This window comes from Tursiops truncatus, chromosome 20 (genome assembly GCF_011762595.2).
Source record: "Tursiops truncatus isolate mTurTru1 chromosome 20, mTurTru1.mat.Y, whole genome shotgun sequence".
NCBI classification, from domain to species: domain Eukaryota; kingdom Metazoa; phylum Chordata; class Mammalia; order Artiodactyla; family Delphinidae; genus Tursiops; species Tursiops truncatus.
The window spans coordinates 41884505-41903776 of record NC_047053.1 but is presented as its reverse complement, the minus strand read 5'-3'; the positions used below and the strand labels follow the sequence as shown (position 1 = coordinate 41903776).

The 19272-nt window shown below is 38.4% G+C and overlaps 1 protein-coding gene across 5 annotated transcripts in view; it reads left to right on the top strand.

Moving 5' to 3' along the window:
* The window catches only part of NSF (N-ethylmaleimide sensitive factor, vesicle fusing ATPase), a 156167-nt gene that overhangs the window by 67264 nt on the left and 69631 nt on the right, over window positions 1-19272 (top strand). For all 5 annotated transcript variants that reach the window (XR_012328416.1, XM_019944419.2, XM_019944417.2 and 2 more), the window contains exon 9: window positions 18604-18803. Coding sequence is in view for 4 of the 5 variants with exons in the window: in XM_019944419.2 (XP_019799978.1) it covers window positions 18604-18803 (200 nt within the window). In the remaining variant the exon portion in view is untranslated. The remainder of the gene's footprint in view (window positions 1-18603; window positions 18804-19272) is intronic.

The following is a 19272-nucleotide window of genomic DNA, read 5'->3' as shown; positions in this document are numbered from 1 at the left end:
TGCATTGTAAGGTGGATTCTTTACCACTGGACCACCAGGGAAGTCCCGCAGAGCAGTGTTGTGTAAAGTATAAGGCACATTGTGAGCCAAATTAACGAAGTAGGCAATATGAGGAAGCAGCAGATGCACTGCTGATGCACTTTACTCAAGGAGTAAAGACTTGAGCCATGTCTTTAAAAAGTTACTAAATCTACATTGATCCCCTGAGATTCCTTCTTAATCTAGGAAAGACCTCTTTTATTGGCCCCAGATGGAACTAGACTACAGAAATAAGAAGGGGGAAAGTATTTTGCTTAGGCATTTATACACATATGTATTTTTGATTGTCTGTACTCATGTATAGGTTATTTTTCTGTTCAGATAGGATCATACTAGTCATTTTTCTGTAACTTTTTTCTCTACTTAATAGTGTGTCATGAGCTTTTTTCCAAGAAAGAACAGGTAGATAACTTTTTTTTTTTAAGATAAATAGTATTAGCAAAATTGTATCCAGATAAGCCCTGTACTGGTAAATTAGCATCTCTTCCTCAGCAGTAAGAAGGCTCTTGGGTATGCCAAAACAAGGCTCGCTTTGAGTCTACCATTACCACTTGTCACTTGTATGGTCCTGGGCCTCTTAATATTTAAGGGCCCTGGGCCCTAGACTCTCTGAGTCTTGGTACCCTCACCTGCAAAATTATTTACTTTGTATGTTTATTGTCAGTATAGCATTAATGTGTATAAATTTTCTAACATAGTGTTCACAGTGAGCAAGGTAGAGAGTAGATGGTGGTTGGTATGATTATATTGCCAAAAAGTAATTTTATGAAAGACAAAAATATTTAATCTATTCCCTTTAATCAAATCCTTATCTTAAACTTTTGTTGCTGTTCAAAATAGTTTACGCCTTAGATTATCCTCATATGCTATTTTGTAATTACCTATTTTGAACAGTGTTTGTTGATAAGGTAGTCAAGGGAACACCTAGAAATATGTTTTCTTTGGCTGATTTATATTTACTTTTTATCACATTCCATCAGAGGAGAGCTGATAAATGCTCTATCACTTCCTTCTATAAATCTCATCAGTTTCTTCTTGTATGTGGTATACTGACTTAGAAAAACAACAACCATCTTGATAGACACTATAGAGAATAGGTTGTTGTAGGAAGGGAAGTGGAAGAAAGAATTAACAATAATGTTAGCAAAAAACTGCCCAGAACATAACCCTTCATTTAGGCAACCAACTGTAGCTGTGAAAGCTTAGAAAAAGGGAGATAGGAAGACCCACTTTATTGTGTTAAAAATTCTCTGTAGTCTGATCTTTCTTTATCTGGCTACAGAAGGCTGACCATATGTCATACTAAATGATATAGAACTCAGCCATTCAAAATTCATATTTGTCTTATATGTAGTAATGGCTCCAGGTGAGACACTGTGTGTAACATAAAGATGATAGTTTATTGCCACAGTCAAAATATTGAATCCTTTTCTCCATTTTGCCTAAAAATGCATTTTTAAAAAATCAAATGGGTTGAACCTGTAGTTGGGTAATTCTGTTCTTAGCACCTTGTCTAAGAATTTGAAGGAAAAGATCATTTAGAAGGATAGACAAACAGAATGAAAAGCATTATTTACATTTATTACGTTAATTATCCAGTCCTTTCTCAGTTTTTGTCCCTCTTGTTATTAGACTCTTTGCTTTCTGCTCTCAATCGCCACTGTCGAGGTATGAAATTTTCTCAAAAGGATTGTCACCCATTTTACATTCGTTGATACTCCTCTCTATGAGATAATCAAAAGCAAATAGTATATCTGTATATACATTAGATTTAAATTCATTAAGGTAACTATATATTTGGATCAGAATTACACCATGTTAGAGCAGCAGACCATAGAAATTATCTAGTCTGACATTTTCCAAATTTACTTAAACTTACTTAACAAACATACGGACATAAAGATATAACTATTAATGTTTCAAGGAACGCCAGTTTGAGAAAAGCTTATTTAAAAGCTTATGTCATTCTTATTTCATAGATGAGGATTTTGGGGCCCCAGGAGGGTAAACAATTTATTTAAGCTAGAGTCACAGTAGGGGCTAGGATGCAGGTTGCCTTACTCCCAGTCTGGTGCTCTTTAGGCTTCTTGATTCAGCATTTTAAATGAGTTGATTTACTATTAGGTTTCCTTTCTAGATTTCACAACTTGGATGTGAAGCCACACTACCCATTCTCTAGAATAAGCTTCACTATTTTCCGGAGGCTTATAAAAGGTTATCCAAGCATTTAGTGGTGATTTTTAGATGTATGTAATGTATGACTGTATCTCCAGATGCTTTCACCATCTCCCATTAGAATTCTTACTGAAGTGAATTCTTGAAATGTTCAAAACTTTGTTACATTTATTAAACATTTTTTTCCCCATCCCACAAATAGTTCTGTCTTCCCAGTTACCTTTATTTTCTAGGTCCTTGGAGTCATGTTTTCTCCCCTTTTTCCTTTGCTTTGCATGCTTTTTTTTTTTAACTTTTTATTATTTTTATTTTTCTACACATTTTTACTACAGTTTTAAAGGTTATTTTCTGTTTACAGTTATTACAAAATATTGGCTATATTCCCCATGTCGTATAATACATCTTTGAGCCTATCTTATACCCAATAGTTTGTACCTCCCACTCCTCTGCTCCCTCTCCACTGGTATTACTCCTCCCCTCCCTCTCCACTGGTAACCACTAGTTTGTTCTCTATATCTGTGAGTCTGCTTCTTTTTTGTTATATTCACTAGTTGTATTTTTTAGATTCCACATATAAGTGATATCATACAGTATTTGCCTTTCTCAGTCTGACTGATTTCACTTAGCATGATGCCCTGCAAATCCATCCATGTTGCTGCAAATGGCAAAACTTCATTGTTTTTTATGGCTGAGTAGTATTCCATTGTGTATGTATGTGTGTGCATACACACACACACACACACACACAACATCTTCTTTATCCATTCATCTGTTGATGGACACTTAGGTTCCTTCCATATCTTGGCAGTTGTAAATAATGCTGCTAGGAATGTTGGGGTGCATTTATCTTTTTAAATTAGTGTTTTCGTTTTTTTTGGATATATACCCAGGAGTGGAGTTGCTGGGTCATATGGTAGTTCTATTTTTAGTTTTTTGAGAAACCACCATACTGTTTTCCACAGTAGCTGCACCAATTTACATTGCCACCAACAGTGTACAAGGGTTCCCTTTTCTTCACATCCTCACCAACATGTTATTTGTGGTCTTTTTGATGATAGCCGTTCTGACAGGTGTGAGGTGATACCTCTTTGTGGTTCTGATTTGCATTTCCCTGATGATTAGCTATGTTGAGCATCTTTTCATGTGCTTGTTGGCCATCTGCATTTCCTCTTTGGAAAAATGTCTATTCAGTTCTTCTGCCCATTTTTCAGTCGGCTTGTCTTTTTTTTTTTTTGATGTTGAGTTGTATGAACTGTTTGTTTATGTTGGATATTAATCCCTTATCAGTCATATCATTTTTGCTTTGTATGCATGTTTTAATTGACTTTTTTTTTTTAGAGCAGTTTTAGGCTCACAGGAAAATAGAGGGGAAAGGACAGAGATTTCCTGTTCCCACACATGCACAGCCTCCCCCATTATCACCATCCTCCACCAAAGTGGTACCTTTGTTACAACTGATGAACCTACTTTGACATGTCATAATCACACACAGGTCCACAGTTTACCTTACAGTTTACTCTTGGTGTTGTACATTCTCTGAGTCTGAACAAATATATAATGATGTGTATCCATCATTATAGTATCATACAGAGTATTTTCACTGCCCTAAACATACTCTGTACCACGCCCACCCATCCCTGGCAACCACTGATCTTTTTACTGTGTCCATAGTTTTGTCTTTCCCAGAATGTCATATAGTAGCCCTTTTGGATTAGTAATTTGCAGTTAAGGTTTCTTCATGTCTTTTTGTCGCTTGATACCTCATTCCTTTTTGGTCCTGAATAATATTCCATTGTCTGGATGTTCCACAGTTTATTTATTCGTTCACCTACTGAAGGACATTGTGGTTGCTTCCAAGTTTTGCAGTTATGAATAAAGCTCCTGTAAACATCTGTGTGCAGGTTTTAGTTTAGATGTGTTTTCAACGCCTTTGGGTAAACACCAAGGAGAGCGATTGCTGGATCAAATGGAAAGAATATGTTTAGGATCGTAAGAAGCTGCCAAACTGTCTTCCAAAGTGCCGGTACTACTTTGCATTCCCACCAACAATGAATGAGAATCCCAGTGCTCCATAGCCTTACCAGCACTTAGTGTTGTCAGTCTTCTGGGTTTTGGCCACTCAAATAGGTATAGTGATATCTCACTGTTGTTTTAATTTGCATTTCTCTGATGACATATTATGTAGAGCATCTTTTCATATGCTTATTTGCCATCTGTTTATCTTATTTGGTAAAGTGTCTGTAAGGTCTTTGGCCCACTTTTTAATTGGGTTGTTTTCTTATTGTTGAGTTTTAAGAGTTCTTTGTGTATTTTGGGTTCTTTTGCTTGTTTTTGTTAAATTCATTTTATTTTGGCTGCGTTGGGTCTTCGTTGCTGTGCACGGGCTTTCTCTAGTTGCAGTGAGTGGGGGCTACTCTTCGTTGCTGTGCGTGGGCTTCTCATTGTGGTAGCTTCTCTTATTGAGGAGCATGGGCTCTAGACATGTGGGCTTCAGTAGTTGTGACTCACGGGCTCTAGAGTGCGGCTCAGTAGTTGTGGCGCATGGGCTGAGTTGCTTTGCAGCATGTGGGATCTTCCCGGACTAGGGATCGAACCCATGTCCCCTGCATTGGCAGCCGGATTCTTAACCACTGTGCCACCAGGGAAGTCCCATTCTTTGTGTATTTTGGATAATAATGCTTTATCAGTTGTGTCTTTTGTAAATATTTTCTCCCATTCTGTGGCTTGTGTTCTCATTCTCTTGACATTGTTCTTAATAGAGCAGAAGTTTTTTATTTTAATGAAGTCCAGCTTATCAATTCTTTCTTTCATGGATTTTGCCTTTGGTGTTGTATCTAAAAAGGAACTGCCAGGGGCTTCCCTGGTGGCACAGTGGTTGAGAGTCCGCCTGCCGATGCAGGGGACACGGGTTTGTGTCCCGGTCTGGGAGGATCCCACATGCCGCGGAGCGGCTGGGCCCGTGAGCCATGGCCGCTGAGCCTGCGCCTCCGGAGCCTGTGCTCCGCAACTAGAGGCCACAGCAGTAAGAGGCCTGCGTACCACAAAAAAAAAAAAAAAAAAAAAGGAACTGCCATACCCAAGGTCATCTAGACCCAAGGTCATGCTTTATCTTCTAGAAGTTTTATACTTTTGTAGTTTTTGCATTTTACATTTAGTTTTGTAGTTTTGCGTTTTACATTTAGGTCTTTCAGCGATTTTGCATTAATTTTTGTGAAGGGTATAAAGTCTGTATCAATTTTTTTTTTTGCATGTTGATGTCCAATTGTTCTAGCACCACTTTCTTGAAAAGACTATTTTTGCCCCATTGTATTGCCTTTGATTATTTGTCAAAGATCAGTTGGCTCTATTCATGTGTGCATGCATTTTTTTCAAATCCATTATTGACTGCTCCTAATTTTGTTTCTGCTTTGTTTTTTGGATCATTCCTCTTATCTTTTTCATAGCTTCAGTAAATTACACTTGAATTACAGCAATAGCTTCTTTATTGTCTTACTAGCCTTCGGTCTCCTTTGTTCCCATCCTGGGATATTTATTTTAAATATTCCTATCTTTGCAAAACTAGCTGTTTCTATCAGAATATCAAAGGAATTATAGAATCTCAGCATTGCAAGGGATCTTAAAAGTCATTTAATTCACATACTTGTCTTTTGTTTACATTTTCTCTCCATTTCTGCTGAATAACTTCTGCCAAGTTCTTTAGGCTAAGCTTGAATTCCTTCAATAACAGGAAACTCATTCTTTCTGAACACTGCGTTCCATTTTTTGGACAGCTGTTGATTTGAGTCTTCCTTAACTTAAGATGAAATACATGTCCTTGTAGCTTCTCTGCAAACTCTAGTTCTTCCCCAAGACTATACAGAACAAGGATAATCCTGCTTCCCTGTGAAAGCCCTTTAGGTATGTGAAGAAAGCTATTCTGTCCAGAACTAAACTCTCCTCAGATTCATGTTTTCCCTAAGCTAAAACTCCCAGCTTGATTGGTTCTTCTAGTAAACTCTTTTATAACTTAATTTTTATTCCTCTACCATTCTATTCTCATTTCTCTGAACTTTAACATCTGTTTATGTTTGCTTTAAGTTGTGAAACTCAGAAATCAGTGGAGTACTTCGAGTACTGCAAGTGTAGTCCGTGGCATGCCGTAGACCAGAACTATCCATCCTTTTTTCAAAACATCAATCTCCTTTCAATGCAGGATGAAATTGCATTAACATTTTTGACATCCACATTCTATCTTGACTCATACCGACTTTATTGTTGAGTAAAACCCCCAAGTCATCTCTCACAAAACCATATCTCCCCCAATTGTACTCAAGTGTAGAAATCTTACATTTATTCTTTTTAAAAATTATTTATTTTTGGCTGCGTTGGGTCTTCGTTGCTGTGCGCAGGCTTTCTCTAGTTGTGGCGAGTGGGGGCTACTCTTTGTTACAGTGCGCGGACTTCTCATTGCAGTGACTTCTCTTGTTGCGGAGCACGGGCTCTAGGTACACAGGCTTCAGTAGTTGTGGCACGTGGTCTCAGTAGTTGTGGCTCACGGGCTCTAGAGCACAGGCTCAGTAGTTGTGGTGCACGGGCTTAGTTGCTCCGCAGCATGTGGGATCTTCCTGGACCAGGGATCGAACCCATGTCCCCTGCATTGGCAGGCAGATTCTTAACCACTGCGCCACCAGGGAAGTCCCGCATTTATTTATTTTTTTTAATTTTTAATTTTTTGGCCACGCCTCGTGACATGTGGGATCTTAGTTCCCAGACCAGGGTTTGAACCTGTGCCCCCTGCAGTGGAAGCATGGAGTCTTAACCACTGGACTGCCAAGGAAGTCCCTTACATTTATTCTTGGTAACTTTTATCTTGTTAGAATAGCTCTTTGCTCTTCAACAGCTACAACTTGTCGAGGAATAAAAAAATATCCTTATTAGTTTATGATTTAATTAATGCTATAGAACATATACACTAAATAAAATAAAAACCTAAGAACTCTTAGAAGGCAGCTTAATGTAGTGTCAGTTATAACTATGAATGATGTTTCTCAAAGTGTCCTCTGGCCTGCATTACAGTCACCTGGAAGGTGCTTGTTAAATAGCTTCCCTAGCTCCACTCCAGACTTAATGAATTCAAATTTCTAGGAGTAGTGCTTGAAAATCTGCATTTTAAGAGGCTCCATTGGGGACTGCAAGTAAAATGGGTTTAAAGCTAAGAGACAGAGGGAAAAAAAGAGGAAAGGAAAAGCTGTAAAATTCTGAAACTAATAAAGTACATGCTGCCAGATGGCAGCAAGGCAGGACCTGCTATAGTAGAAGCATGATCTTTGTCATCAAGAATTTGTGAAATACCAGGCCACACCCTCTGAGGGAGTAAAAAACGGATGGGGGTGTCAGCAAAGATTAGTTTGGAGAGTTACTACACATACCCCATCTTTAGTTCTAGGCTATCTAATGAGAGGATCTATAGTGAATCTCAGGTGACTAATTTGGATATAGACTAGCTGGGTGGTAGGCATCCTGCATAGATGCTTGGTGCTTAGGGCACAGGCCTTTTCCACTTTATCATAACGGAACTCAAGGTGCTCTTGGCATTTTAAAGTTGATGGGGCAACAGCAGGTCTCTGCTGGACAAAATGATACCCAGAGATTAGACGATCAAAGACCTGACTGCTCAAATGGGGTCAGAAGTTGTGTTTTTAGTCTTAAGTATCTCCTTTTCTTAAAGATTTGCTAAGTGCCCAGCTAAGCAAATATAGATAACTCGTTTTAGAGGCTGACTGACGATCTTTGAAACAAACAAACAAAAAGCCCTCCTATATTATGAGTTGATGGAAGCTATTCTCCAGGTCCTCATTGCATGGTTGGAAAACTGTTTCTTAGTGTAAATAATCATATTGTACTACTAAAATGAGAAGTTGAATAGAACTAAGAAAATACTCATAATTCTAGGAGAAGTTAGAATTATGCAAACTTTAAAAGATTAAATATTGATGTTAATTTGTGATTGTGTTTTCTGCAAGTGCATGCATGATTTAAAAATAAGCATTCAAATCTGGTTTGTACAACTGCAGAGAGAGGCTTGCAAGACTTGTGAATATGTCCTGACTTGCTGCTAGTCTGTTGATAGCCTCCCTATTTTGGCAAACTTGGCAAATCTGTCTGCATTTGAACTGGAAGCTACTTGGGATTCCCCTTTAAACATCACAAAACCCACTTCACACTTGTCTCTCTTTATAGATCATGTTCCCACAAAATAAATTAAACACTCTTTATCCTGATGCTAATTTGACAGACATTCCTCCTAATTTATTATTATTCTGCTTACTCTTGTGTAAAGTTAGTGTTTGCTGTAATGTTTTCCTCTTTTGGATACCTAAAAGTTGACTGACACTTTTTCCTCAGTGCAGCTTGCCTTTGATATAATCTCAGGAAAGCAAAGAAAATTCACTGCTTTTTAAAATTGAAGAGATTAGCAAATACAAATTTGTCACTTTTATGGATAATATTTGAAAGATTATAAACATTACTATTTATTCATTTTACTGCAGAAATAGGCTATGTATTTTTCATTGAGCTATTTTAAGAAAAGAGATTACAATTAGTATATTACGTCTCATACATATTTTCATGTATTTTCATCAGAGGGGCTACATAAGCCTTATTATAATGGATAAGTTCTTATTATATTTAGACTTTTAGGTCAAAAATCATTTCAAGCTATTCATAGCACACACTTAAAGCCTCCTAAAGTTCTCTCCACCAAAATTTGTATGATTATAATCACTGAATATCAGTATCAGTGAATATCAATACCTGGGGCTGCAAATTTTTACATTGTTGGAGAATTGCTAATTCAACTGGCAGAGAGTGGTAGTTAGAATTAAGGTGAGAAGTGCATATCATACTAATCTACCTCAAACTAAGAGGCAAAGGATGGGCAGTGGTAATCTAGCATTGCAAATTACCTTTTGGGTGAAGAGCCCAGAAATAGCCCCAGTTCCTCTCAATAGAACCAAATCATCCCAGGTGGGTGCTAGCAGGGTGAGGTGTGTGCCCCCGTAAGAAAGAGGAGAGGCAGCTTTCTAATATCTGGTAGTTAAGGGCTATGAGAGTGGGTGCAATTGGGAGGATAAGGGGAACTTTGGAAAAGAAATACTTATTGTAATAGAACAGGTTGGGGAGAAAGATGATAGAAGGATGTGTACACATGGAACTGATAGTTGTGGTAGCTTGGTTTTTATGGATGGAGCTACATCTTGACCCTAAATGAAGTTGGAAGGCTTGAGAAATAGGTGTGAATTGAATTCTGCCTAAGGCATAAGAGAAGCAGGCAGGATTGACTCTGATAGTAATCCACCTGGAAGAGAGAGACTAGAGCTACAGAGAATCCTGCTCTACTGAACACTGGTAAAATCTTTGTGAAACTGCTGTGTTACAACTCATTTACTACAGTGTTAATTTGGAGTTTGAGATTCATCAAAAGAATGGGTACTATAATTTGCAGTGTCCAAGTGACACTCGTGTTTTAGATAAAGTGCCTAAGGGGCCAGATGGTCACAATAGTCTCAGAAAGAATTTCACAAGCAAGATTGTCACTTATTTTCAAGCTTTACGGTCACCTAACAATGATCTAATTCTCACATTAACAGTTGGGAGTCTGGTTCCATTTCATCACTCCTCTATAGCAAGGTGATAAAAAATAAGTTAATATTTATTAAGCCAATATTTACGAGATCTTCCTATGTGCCAGGAAGTATTCTAAGTGCCTTATGTGCATTATACTTAACCTTCATAATAATCTTCTGAGGTAGTTGCTATTATTTCCAGTTAGTAAGTGGAAGAACCAGGACTTGAATCCAGGCAAGCTGACTCCAGAGCCCCCACTTTTGAATTTATTTAATACAAAAAACTGTCCTTTATTCTGAGATTATGTCCACCCTACCTTTTGATATTACAGTATATTTTCTTATATGAAGTGGTGCTGATAGAAGATGCCAGGTTTGATATTTTTGTTTAAGAAATCTTTACCTTGCAAATTAAAAACTAAGCAACCCAATGACAACACTAATCTCCAGATATTTTTTAAAAAAAAAGTTGTTTAGCTAGTTTTGGAAATCTAAGTCTGAGAATCACTGGTCAGAAAAATGGGACTCTTAGTTAGTAATTTTTAATGTTCTCTAGAGATTTTTTTCACTTGATTTATTTCCTAATGCACTTAATCCAATCAGTCCTCACCTATCTGGCACCTGACCACAAGTCATACTTTCATCCATTTGACAAATATCTGTTGTGAAATATAATTGAAATGCAGCTTTGCGGTTCATATTTTAGGAAATCATTAAAAATACTTCATGACAAGGGCTCTAGAATGAGATACAAACAAGCCTTATACTAAATTATTTACAGAATGTAGTCTTATAGTGAGTCTTATAGTAGATTTACTTAAATCCTTAGTAAACAATGGCGTTACCATTTGCTATGTTTATTTCTTTGGTGTTTTACATTATTTGTACTGTTATTAATAGCTATTACATAATGATATATTAATAGATATTAATACTTTTCATTGTCCCTAACATATGGAGAACAAAATGGAAGAGAACAAGAGTAGCCCTGCTAGAGATGAATGAACAGGGGAGCCAGACAAAGAAGTTGTCTGGCTTACTTGTTGCTCTAACTGTAATCTTCATTGTTTGCTTTATTTATCTGTGTGTCATTGGCGACTTCAGTATCCTTGTTGGTGATTTGTTCAACAGTCTGTCTTCACAGTTCTTTGGAGTTCTCATTTCCATTTAACTTTTCTTTCACTCCATCTCAGCTGCTCACTCTTTGGTCATACCCAAGACTGCACCATCACTAATAACCACTACTTCGGGGATCTCAGTTTTAAGCATCTTGCTCTCTAGCCACCTCCCGTTTTTTCCTTGCTTTCTTCTAGCATAGCCCTTACCCCAACTCCAGCAAGTTTGACATGGGGACCTTCCAGTTAATTTACTCTGTCACTTCCCAGCCTTTTTGTCGTCTTTACCCAGCTTAGATTCCATGGTCTATCACCTTCACCCTCCTCACATACACCCTTAACAGCCTTGCTCCTCATCTTGTATATGTCAGGTGTTTCTCAGCTACCTGCTTACTCTGTATCAGTACCCAGACTTAAATATGGCTTAAGAAAAACACAAAACCATGGTATTAGACCTCACTTTAAATTTAAGAACCAAATCTCAAGCGAGCCCTCAGTATTTCTTGGAGTCAGTATTTCCTTGCATTCCTTCTGTATTTACTTAATCTACACTTGAACTTAGCCAAAAGGCCGAGAAGGGATGTATTTCCTTAGTCTCATCAGTTTCCTCACCTACTCTCTGAGATGACTGGTTCCTCTCCATTCTTCTCAAACATCCAACACCACCTCTTCCATCCTTCCATCCTCACCAGCAGCTGATGACCTGGAATCTTTATTTCACTGAGAAAATAGAAATAATCAGAAGAGAACTGCTTCATCTTCCCACCTCCAAATGTAGCATTTGTTGAATGAATCAAAGAACATGATATCCCAGAACTTCATTTACTCCTATATTCAAATATAATTAGCAACTTAAAATTCCAAAACCAAATATATAAAGCCATTTTTGGCCATTTTGAATTACACTTTTCACTACCACCTTCCTTTATGTTACTGTAACCAAGAGTTGTTATGTTTTGCCTCATCCAAATAAAAATTAGTTATTTTTAGGAAGATGATTAACAGGAGCAGTTAAATAACTGAACTCAGGAAATGAAGAGAAGAACTGCTTTGGCACTATATGTGATTATACTATTAGCCCACATTAGTTATTACTTATATGAGTTATGGAGGAAGGAGAAAAGGTGCGAATGACTTAGAAATGAAGACTAAAGCCTCAAACTTGGTGGAGAATGGAGGGAGAATGTTGAAAACAGGCCATGTGATAGTTTTGGATTTTTTTGGATGGAAAATTAGATAATAGACTTGAGCAAAAATTAGATAATAGACTCTAGCTAAAATTAGATAATAAACTTCAAATTAAATTAATACTTTACCTTGTGTTGCTAAACTTTAAGATTCAGTTTTGTAAAAAAGAGATGTTTAAAACCAAAAAAGTCAATATTCTTATGCCAGCTTTGATAAAATTTATATTTATATAATTGAGTAAGAACCTACCTTACCTAACTGTAAGTTGCTTATATAATTACAGCAAAGAGGAGAGTCCCTCAGTAACCTGAATTTCGTATGCTGAGCTCACTTACCCAATGGCATCTGTCTGCTCAAGCACATTTCCCCACACATTTTCCCAATTCCCCACGTTCTTTCCAAACCTTTACCATGTTTCCCAATATCATCTCCTCATCCTGCATTTTGTAGATGACCTAAGCCCCCTACTTCACATAGTAAACAGAACCCAACAGCTTACTTCTTCTTACTTCTTCTTCTTCTCTTTACTTAACTAGTCTCAGAAGAAGTTTCCTTGCAGTTGTCTCCTTAAATCCCTACTCTTTGTTGCCAGAGTTCCTGAAAGTGTGATCTCTGTCTGTTCTTGCTTATGCTACTTAGCTTCCTTCTCCTACCACAACCCAAAATGATCTGACCCAGAACAGCATGAACTTTCTGATTTTTAAATCTGATGTTCTCTTTCCAGGCCTCATCCTTTGTCTCTGGAGCATTTGTCCCTATTGTCACATTCCTCTGCTTAAAGCTTTTTGAGGCTTTTCATGTGCCCAGAGCGGGCATTCAAAAATATCGAACCAGTAGTTTTGATATCTTCTCTGAGCTTTCAACAAGTCTTTCTTAATGGACATTACTGCCTGAATCTCAAATGCCTTATAGCCAAAAACAAAGTTATGATTTCCTCTTGCTAACCTCTTGGTTGTTTTCTGAGATTACTATCATTTTTCCCATGTGCCCCCAGGCTAGATGCCTTAAGGTCATCCTTGACTCTTCCTCTTTTTCTTATTTTCATTTGGTCTCTAAGTTCTGATGAATATCTCTCCTCTCTTCCATTCTTTTCCGACTACTATTTCTTAAGATTATTACCTCTTTCCATTCCTGGTCTCTTGTCTGGATTATTTCAGTAGTACATTCAGGGATTTTAATTTGAATTTCATGATTTGACCCCAGAGGATCAAAAAATCTTCTCAAAATTGCATGCAAATTTTTGTACATGGGCATTTTTTCTGGGCAGGTCCATTAGGCTATTCCATGGGAAAGAAAATGAGAGATAGAATGAGAGAATATGACATTTTAAACAAGTCAGTTCCACTGATTTCTCATTCTTCTTTGCCTGCCCTTTGCTATGTAGTTCCCTAACCCAGGGAACTGATCTCTGAGTAGTGAGGGGGCATGTAAGACATAAAGGGAAAAAAAAAAGGAACAGTACAGCTCGCAGTCAGACAGTCCAGCAGCCAGAGATCAGAGGCTCCCCAGCATCAGAGCTAGGCCTTAATGTCCTGGAGAAGCTCAGGGGAAAGCTGGGGTATCAGTAGGGAGGCAGCCTTCTGAGGCCTCTGGACCCAGTTGTTCATGTGCTTGGAGGGACTTGGAGGGATAGGAAAAGGAAAACTTAATCGGCAAAAATCCAGAGCCAGCCAGTGAGGCAGTGTCCCCAGAAAAAGGTTAAGAACATACCTCCAACTAGACTCCCACCCTCTGATCTTTGTTCTCTAGTCCTTCGTCTACTCCACCACCGGTTAGTTTTTAAACACACATCTCATTATGTATCCTCCCTGATTAAAAAACACTGGGTTTTTAGAAAACAAAAACTCCCGGGCTTGGTGTCAAGGCCTTCCTTAGTTGGGAACTTGTCATCCCCCTTACTCAGGCACTCACCTCCAAGGCTCCCAGCCACAGAAGGTGATAACTGGTTGTTTTGAGAGGACAGCTTCTAGGTCCATACTGCCATGTCTAATCTAATGCTAATCTCTCTCTTTAGGGTGCCATTTCCCTTCACTTGCCCAACCATGAACCTCGAACTGGCCTTCAAGACCCAGACTGTATGTTACCTCTTCCCCTGTGTCCATCCCTAATTTTCTGCCATCACTCTAGCAGAATCAGTCTCTCTTGGCTAGGTTCCAAAAAACATTTCATGCACATCTCTGATAATGTCATATTATATTGTAGATAACCTATTTTTATTTGTCTTTCCTACTAAATCAGAAATGCCCTGCAGGTAGGGACTGCCTTTTTCATGTTTGTATCCCAAACACCTAGTTTCGTGCCTAGTCCAAACAGGAGCTTAATACACTTTTGTAGAATGGAATTACTTATGCAGAGTTTTTATGACTCATTTAAATTAGAGACCAATGCTTATTTAATAAGTCAGAAAGGCTATGATAATAATATGAATAACAAAGTCCCATTTCCACTGCTTATTCAAGTAACTGCTTCCTTTGTGGAAGTGGATTTTGAAAATCTTCACGTCATTGTGTATATATATATATATTTTTTTTTTTTTTTTTTTTTTTGCGGTACGTGGGCCTCTCACTGTTGCGGCCTCTCCCGTTGCGGAGCACAGGCTCCGGACGCGCAGGCTCAGCGGCCATGGCTCACGGGTCCAGCCGCTCCGCAGCATGTGGGATCTTCCCGGACCAGGGCACGAACCCGTGTCCCCTGCATCGGCAGGCGGACTCTCAACCACTGCGCCACCAGGGAAGCCCCATTGTATATTTTTGATGTGCTTTCTTGACAGCCTAAAGGAATTATGGTTCTCATGCAGACTAGAGTTTCTATGACATTCTTATTGATGTTATATTGAATAGATTCTGTAATTTCACAGATCTGTATTATATATAAGTTCCACGGATATGCATTTTATCTTTCAAGCTTCATGGTAATATTTTGTGGGTTATTTATTTTATGACATCTGAGTCAATTTAATTCAAAACACATTAAATTGAGCATTTCCCACATACAAAAACAGAGTTACAGAGTTAAAAATCTAGTATTTATGTATTATGTAGTTTGTCTTGCTAAATTTGTAAGTCCCAGTCATTGCAAACGTGTTTTTTAGGTATTTAAATTAGTTCAGCCATGAAAGTACATACTGTTCATAATTTAAGAGCTTCAAATAATTTTTAAAAACCATCTTCTATCCCCCCATTTTCTCTGAGTTTTTTAGGAAAAGAATCAATAATTTACTTATTCAGCCATTTATTGAGTACATATTATGTACTAGGCATTAGGCTGGGTGTCTGCAATTGAGGATTGATGAGACAGTACCTGCCCTTGAATAGTTTATAGTCTTAAGAGAAAAGAAAGTATATAAACAAATATTTGCAATTTAAACTTTGGAGAAGAGGAAGGAAGCTCCTTCTTTGAGAACTGATGCTGAGGTTGAGAAAAGAGATGCCTGCAGATAAATTTGTAGATAAAGAAGCAGGGATGTGAAGGGGGGTTGGAGATGTAATTAAGATTACTAATAACCTCATCAAAAGATAGGGAGATTAACCTGAAATATCTGGGTGGGCCCAACATAATCACATAAGGTAGTTTAAGGCAGAAGAGGCAGAGAGATGTGTCAGAAAGAGAAGCTGAAGAGAACTGAAGCATAAGAGAAACTCAGTCACTTGCTGGAGGGGGAACACATGGAAAGTGTCAAAAGGAAAGTAGGCAGCCTCTAGGAGAAAAGATCAACCTGACCCCTAGCTGACAGCCAGCAAAGAAAGAGGGATCTCAGTCTTACAGTCACAAGAAAATAGATTCTGTTAACAACCCACGTAAACTTGGAAGTGGATTCTTCCCAGAGCCCCATTGGCCCACACCTTGATTTCAGTCTTATGAAAAATGGAGCAGAGCCACCCAAACCCACCCAAACTGCTGACTTAAAGAACTGTGAAATAATAAATTTGCAGTGTTTAAAAAAAGAGGGGGGCCAAAAAGAGAAAAAAAGAAGCAGGGAGCTGAAGGGAGTTCATACCTGATAGTCTTTTTTTTTTTTTTTTAATATGAAAAGTAGGAAACTAGATCATCTCTAAGAATTAATGGCATGGGTAGTGCTTGAGAAGAGAACAGTGAAGTCTGGATAATAACTAAGGAGATATGGGAGATGAACAGAAACAGGTAAGGGGTGGCATGCAATATTGAGAAAGCAGTGAGAGTAGAACTGAAATCAGATAGCATGAGACTGTTAGGATATCAGTCAGCACAGTGGTGTAGTTTTCTCTGGTCATGCTCTGGCCAATGTTTAGGTGCAGTAAAGCCATATTGTGTTCAGGGTTCATAGGGTAGGTAAAACAGAAGTATAAGAATGCTGAGGAGGTGAGAGTCTTTGAAAGAAAGCATGGCTTAATATGGAAGGAAGTGTGGTTAGAAGGAAGCTGATAAACTTGGAGAAGGTTGAGACTGGAGAGATGTGGCTAAGGGCTGGTACTTTGTAGGTACTTAGCAAGTCTTCATTTTATCCTTCCTGGCTCTCCCCTCCTTGTGCCTGTTTCACTCCCTCCACCACCACCTGCCTCTTTAATGGTTTATACAAATAGTTTCAAATCAAGATAGTAGCAGTTGGTTTGGAGAGGAAGGCTAGGAGCCAGGTTCCAAAGTCCTCATCAGATGTGTCCCAGTGGCTTGGATGCTGACAGTGCCTGGTGGTGTTGGCCTCTAGGAGAAGCTCAAGGCTTATCCCCTTATCTCCTTACCCCTCATGCCCCAAGGGTGGGACAAGGGCAAAGACATTTTATGGGCCACAGTTCTTTTTTGTAATTTAATTTATTTATTTTTGGCTGCATTGGGTCTTTGTTGCTGCACGCGGGCCTTCTCTAGTTGCAGTGAGTGGGGGCTACTCTTCATTGTGGTGCCCGGGCTTCCCATTGCGGTGGCTTCTGTTGTTGCAGAGCACGGGCTCTAGGCACGTGGACTTCAATAGTTGTGGCACACAGGCTCAGTAGTTGTGGCTCACGGGCTCTAGAGCACGAGCTCAGTAGTTGTGGCACACGGGCGTAGTTGCTCCACAGCATGCGGGATCTTCCTGGCCCAGGGATCGAACCCGTGTCCCCTGCACTGGCAGGCGGATTCTTAACCACTGAGCCACCAGGGAAGTCCCTGGGCCACAGTTCTTAGGACAGGAATTTACTCTGTGATGAGAAGGGTTAAGAATCTAAGCCTTTAAGGGTTTCCACTAAGTTCCCCCTGTCTCTACAAGTCTAACCAGAAGCACAGGTCTCATTACTTTTAAGGATTTAAAAGGGAGTCTTTTTTTGAAACAAAGATAGAAGCAATGGCTGTACTGGCAACCCAAAATATCTTCCTCCTCAGAATCTAAAATTTCTAGTAGAGTTGGTTGAATCTTGTGGTTTCCTTTATTGAGTCATTTGATGTATTGTCGTAATTTTTCTTAAAGATATAATTTTTTAAGGCTTTTGTTCCAAATGAGGACATTTTCCATAAAAATACACTGTATCCCATTTCCAGAAATTTTCTTGTTCACCTGTAGTTTTGAGTGTAACGCTTGAAATCTAAGAATTCATTATTTCACAGAGTGCTTTTTTGGTGTAGTATAAAGAAAAAAACGCATAAGTAAAGAGTCATGCATCTTAAGTGTGAAACTTAAATAGGTGAGAATTCCTAGAGTGAGTAAACAGAAACCAAATTTCATCTTAATCTTAAGAAATGGAGTAAATGCTTGTGTAGAGTGGGCTAAAGAAATCCCAGGGAGTCTAAATCATTAGTCTTGCTATTTTGCTATCGTTAATGATACCTTTAAGGCATTTAGCAATGGTTGCCTAGAAAAGAATTGAATACTATTCTCGTAAAGCTTCAGTTTCATTTTCATCCTGGTGGCTCTGAGAAAACACGTTTCTCACTTGGCATAGTCACGTGGAATAGGGCATTCGACTTCATCCACAAAGTCTGTAACATCCATCTGGATGCTATGGATTGCTCTATACCCACCCAACTCAGACGTGTCTGCCCTTTCTTCAAGTGCTTGTATTGACAGGTAGACTTGTAATTTCTTTGACTAAGATGCAGTTTCCGTAGCCTGTCGTATCATAATAGATCTGTGTTGGGTTAAACTTGCCTAAAAACAGATCTTTTTTCCCCCTGGCTTTAAAGTAAAGGATAATGAAAAAGAAGTAATATTTCCTAATTAGGTATTTAGGTCAAAGAGACATTTTCAGAGTTAAAAGTATTCGTTCTCGATAATTCAAATATACTTTTCCAAAGACCTTTAATTGGCAGCTTTCCCCCTCAACTTTTGGTATTGGTGTAGGAATTGTTTGTGGATTTTCTATTTTAAAAAGATCTTCAGTTCATTCTTGTTCTGTTCATAGCACCTAGATATTAATATATGTTAATGCTATTGCTGTATTCTTCCTGACATTCATGTGAAGAAGAAAGAAAACTTTGATGTCTTACTTGGATTTTAGTTAGTTGATGTAAGACTGTTTTCTTTTCCTTTTTAGGTTGCAAACATGTTAAAGGCATCCTGTTATATGGGCCTCCAGGTTGTGGTAAGACTCTCTTGGCTCGACAGATTGGCAAGATGTTGAATGCAAGAGAGCCTAAAGTGGTCAATGGGCCGGAAATCCTCAACAAATATGTGGGAGAATCAGAGGCTAACATTCGTAAACTCTTTGCTGATGCTGAAGAGGAGCAAAGGAGGGTAATGTTAACATAAGTACAATTTAGTGAAAGTTTGTTATCACTTATATGATGATTGAAACCCAGAGTTATGGTGGAAGACTTGTTGCTGTGATTTATAGTTTGAAGAAATTGCAGATAAAATTTATTTTGAACCGAGTTATGTCACTGAACTGGGATTATGGGAGATTTACATGTTGTGAGCAGATGTCAATATCCACATGTTCATAATACAAAGATAGGTGATTATATGAGCCAAAGGTTTTGCAAAACAGATCATGAATATGTATTTAAGTGACACTTTTATTCCACATTACTTCCAGAGACTTGAACTCATTTATCCTAAAAGAGAGGAATTAAATCCATAAAGAGACTTGTAGAATTAAGTATGTGTAAGGTTCATGTGCAGAAAGCTAGTTTACTTACCACTGACTTAACTCAGCTGTAGTGACAGGTATAAGTTGTTAGGTCTCAAAGGAGAACTTGATTGG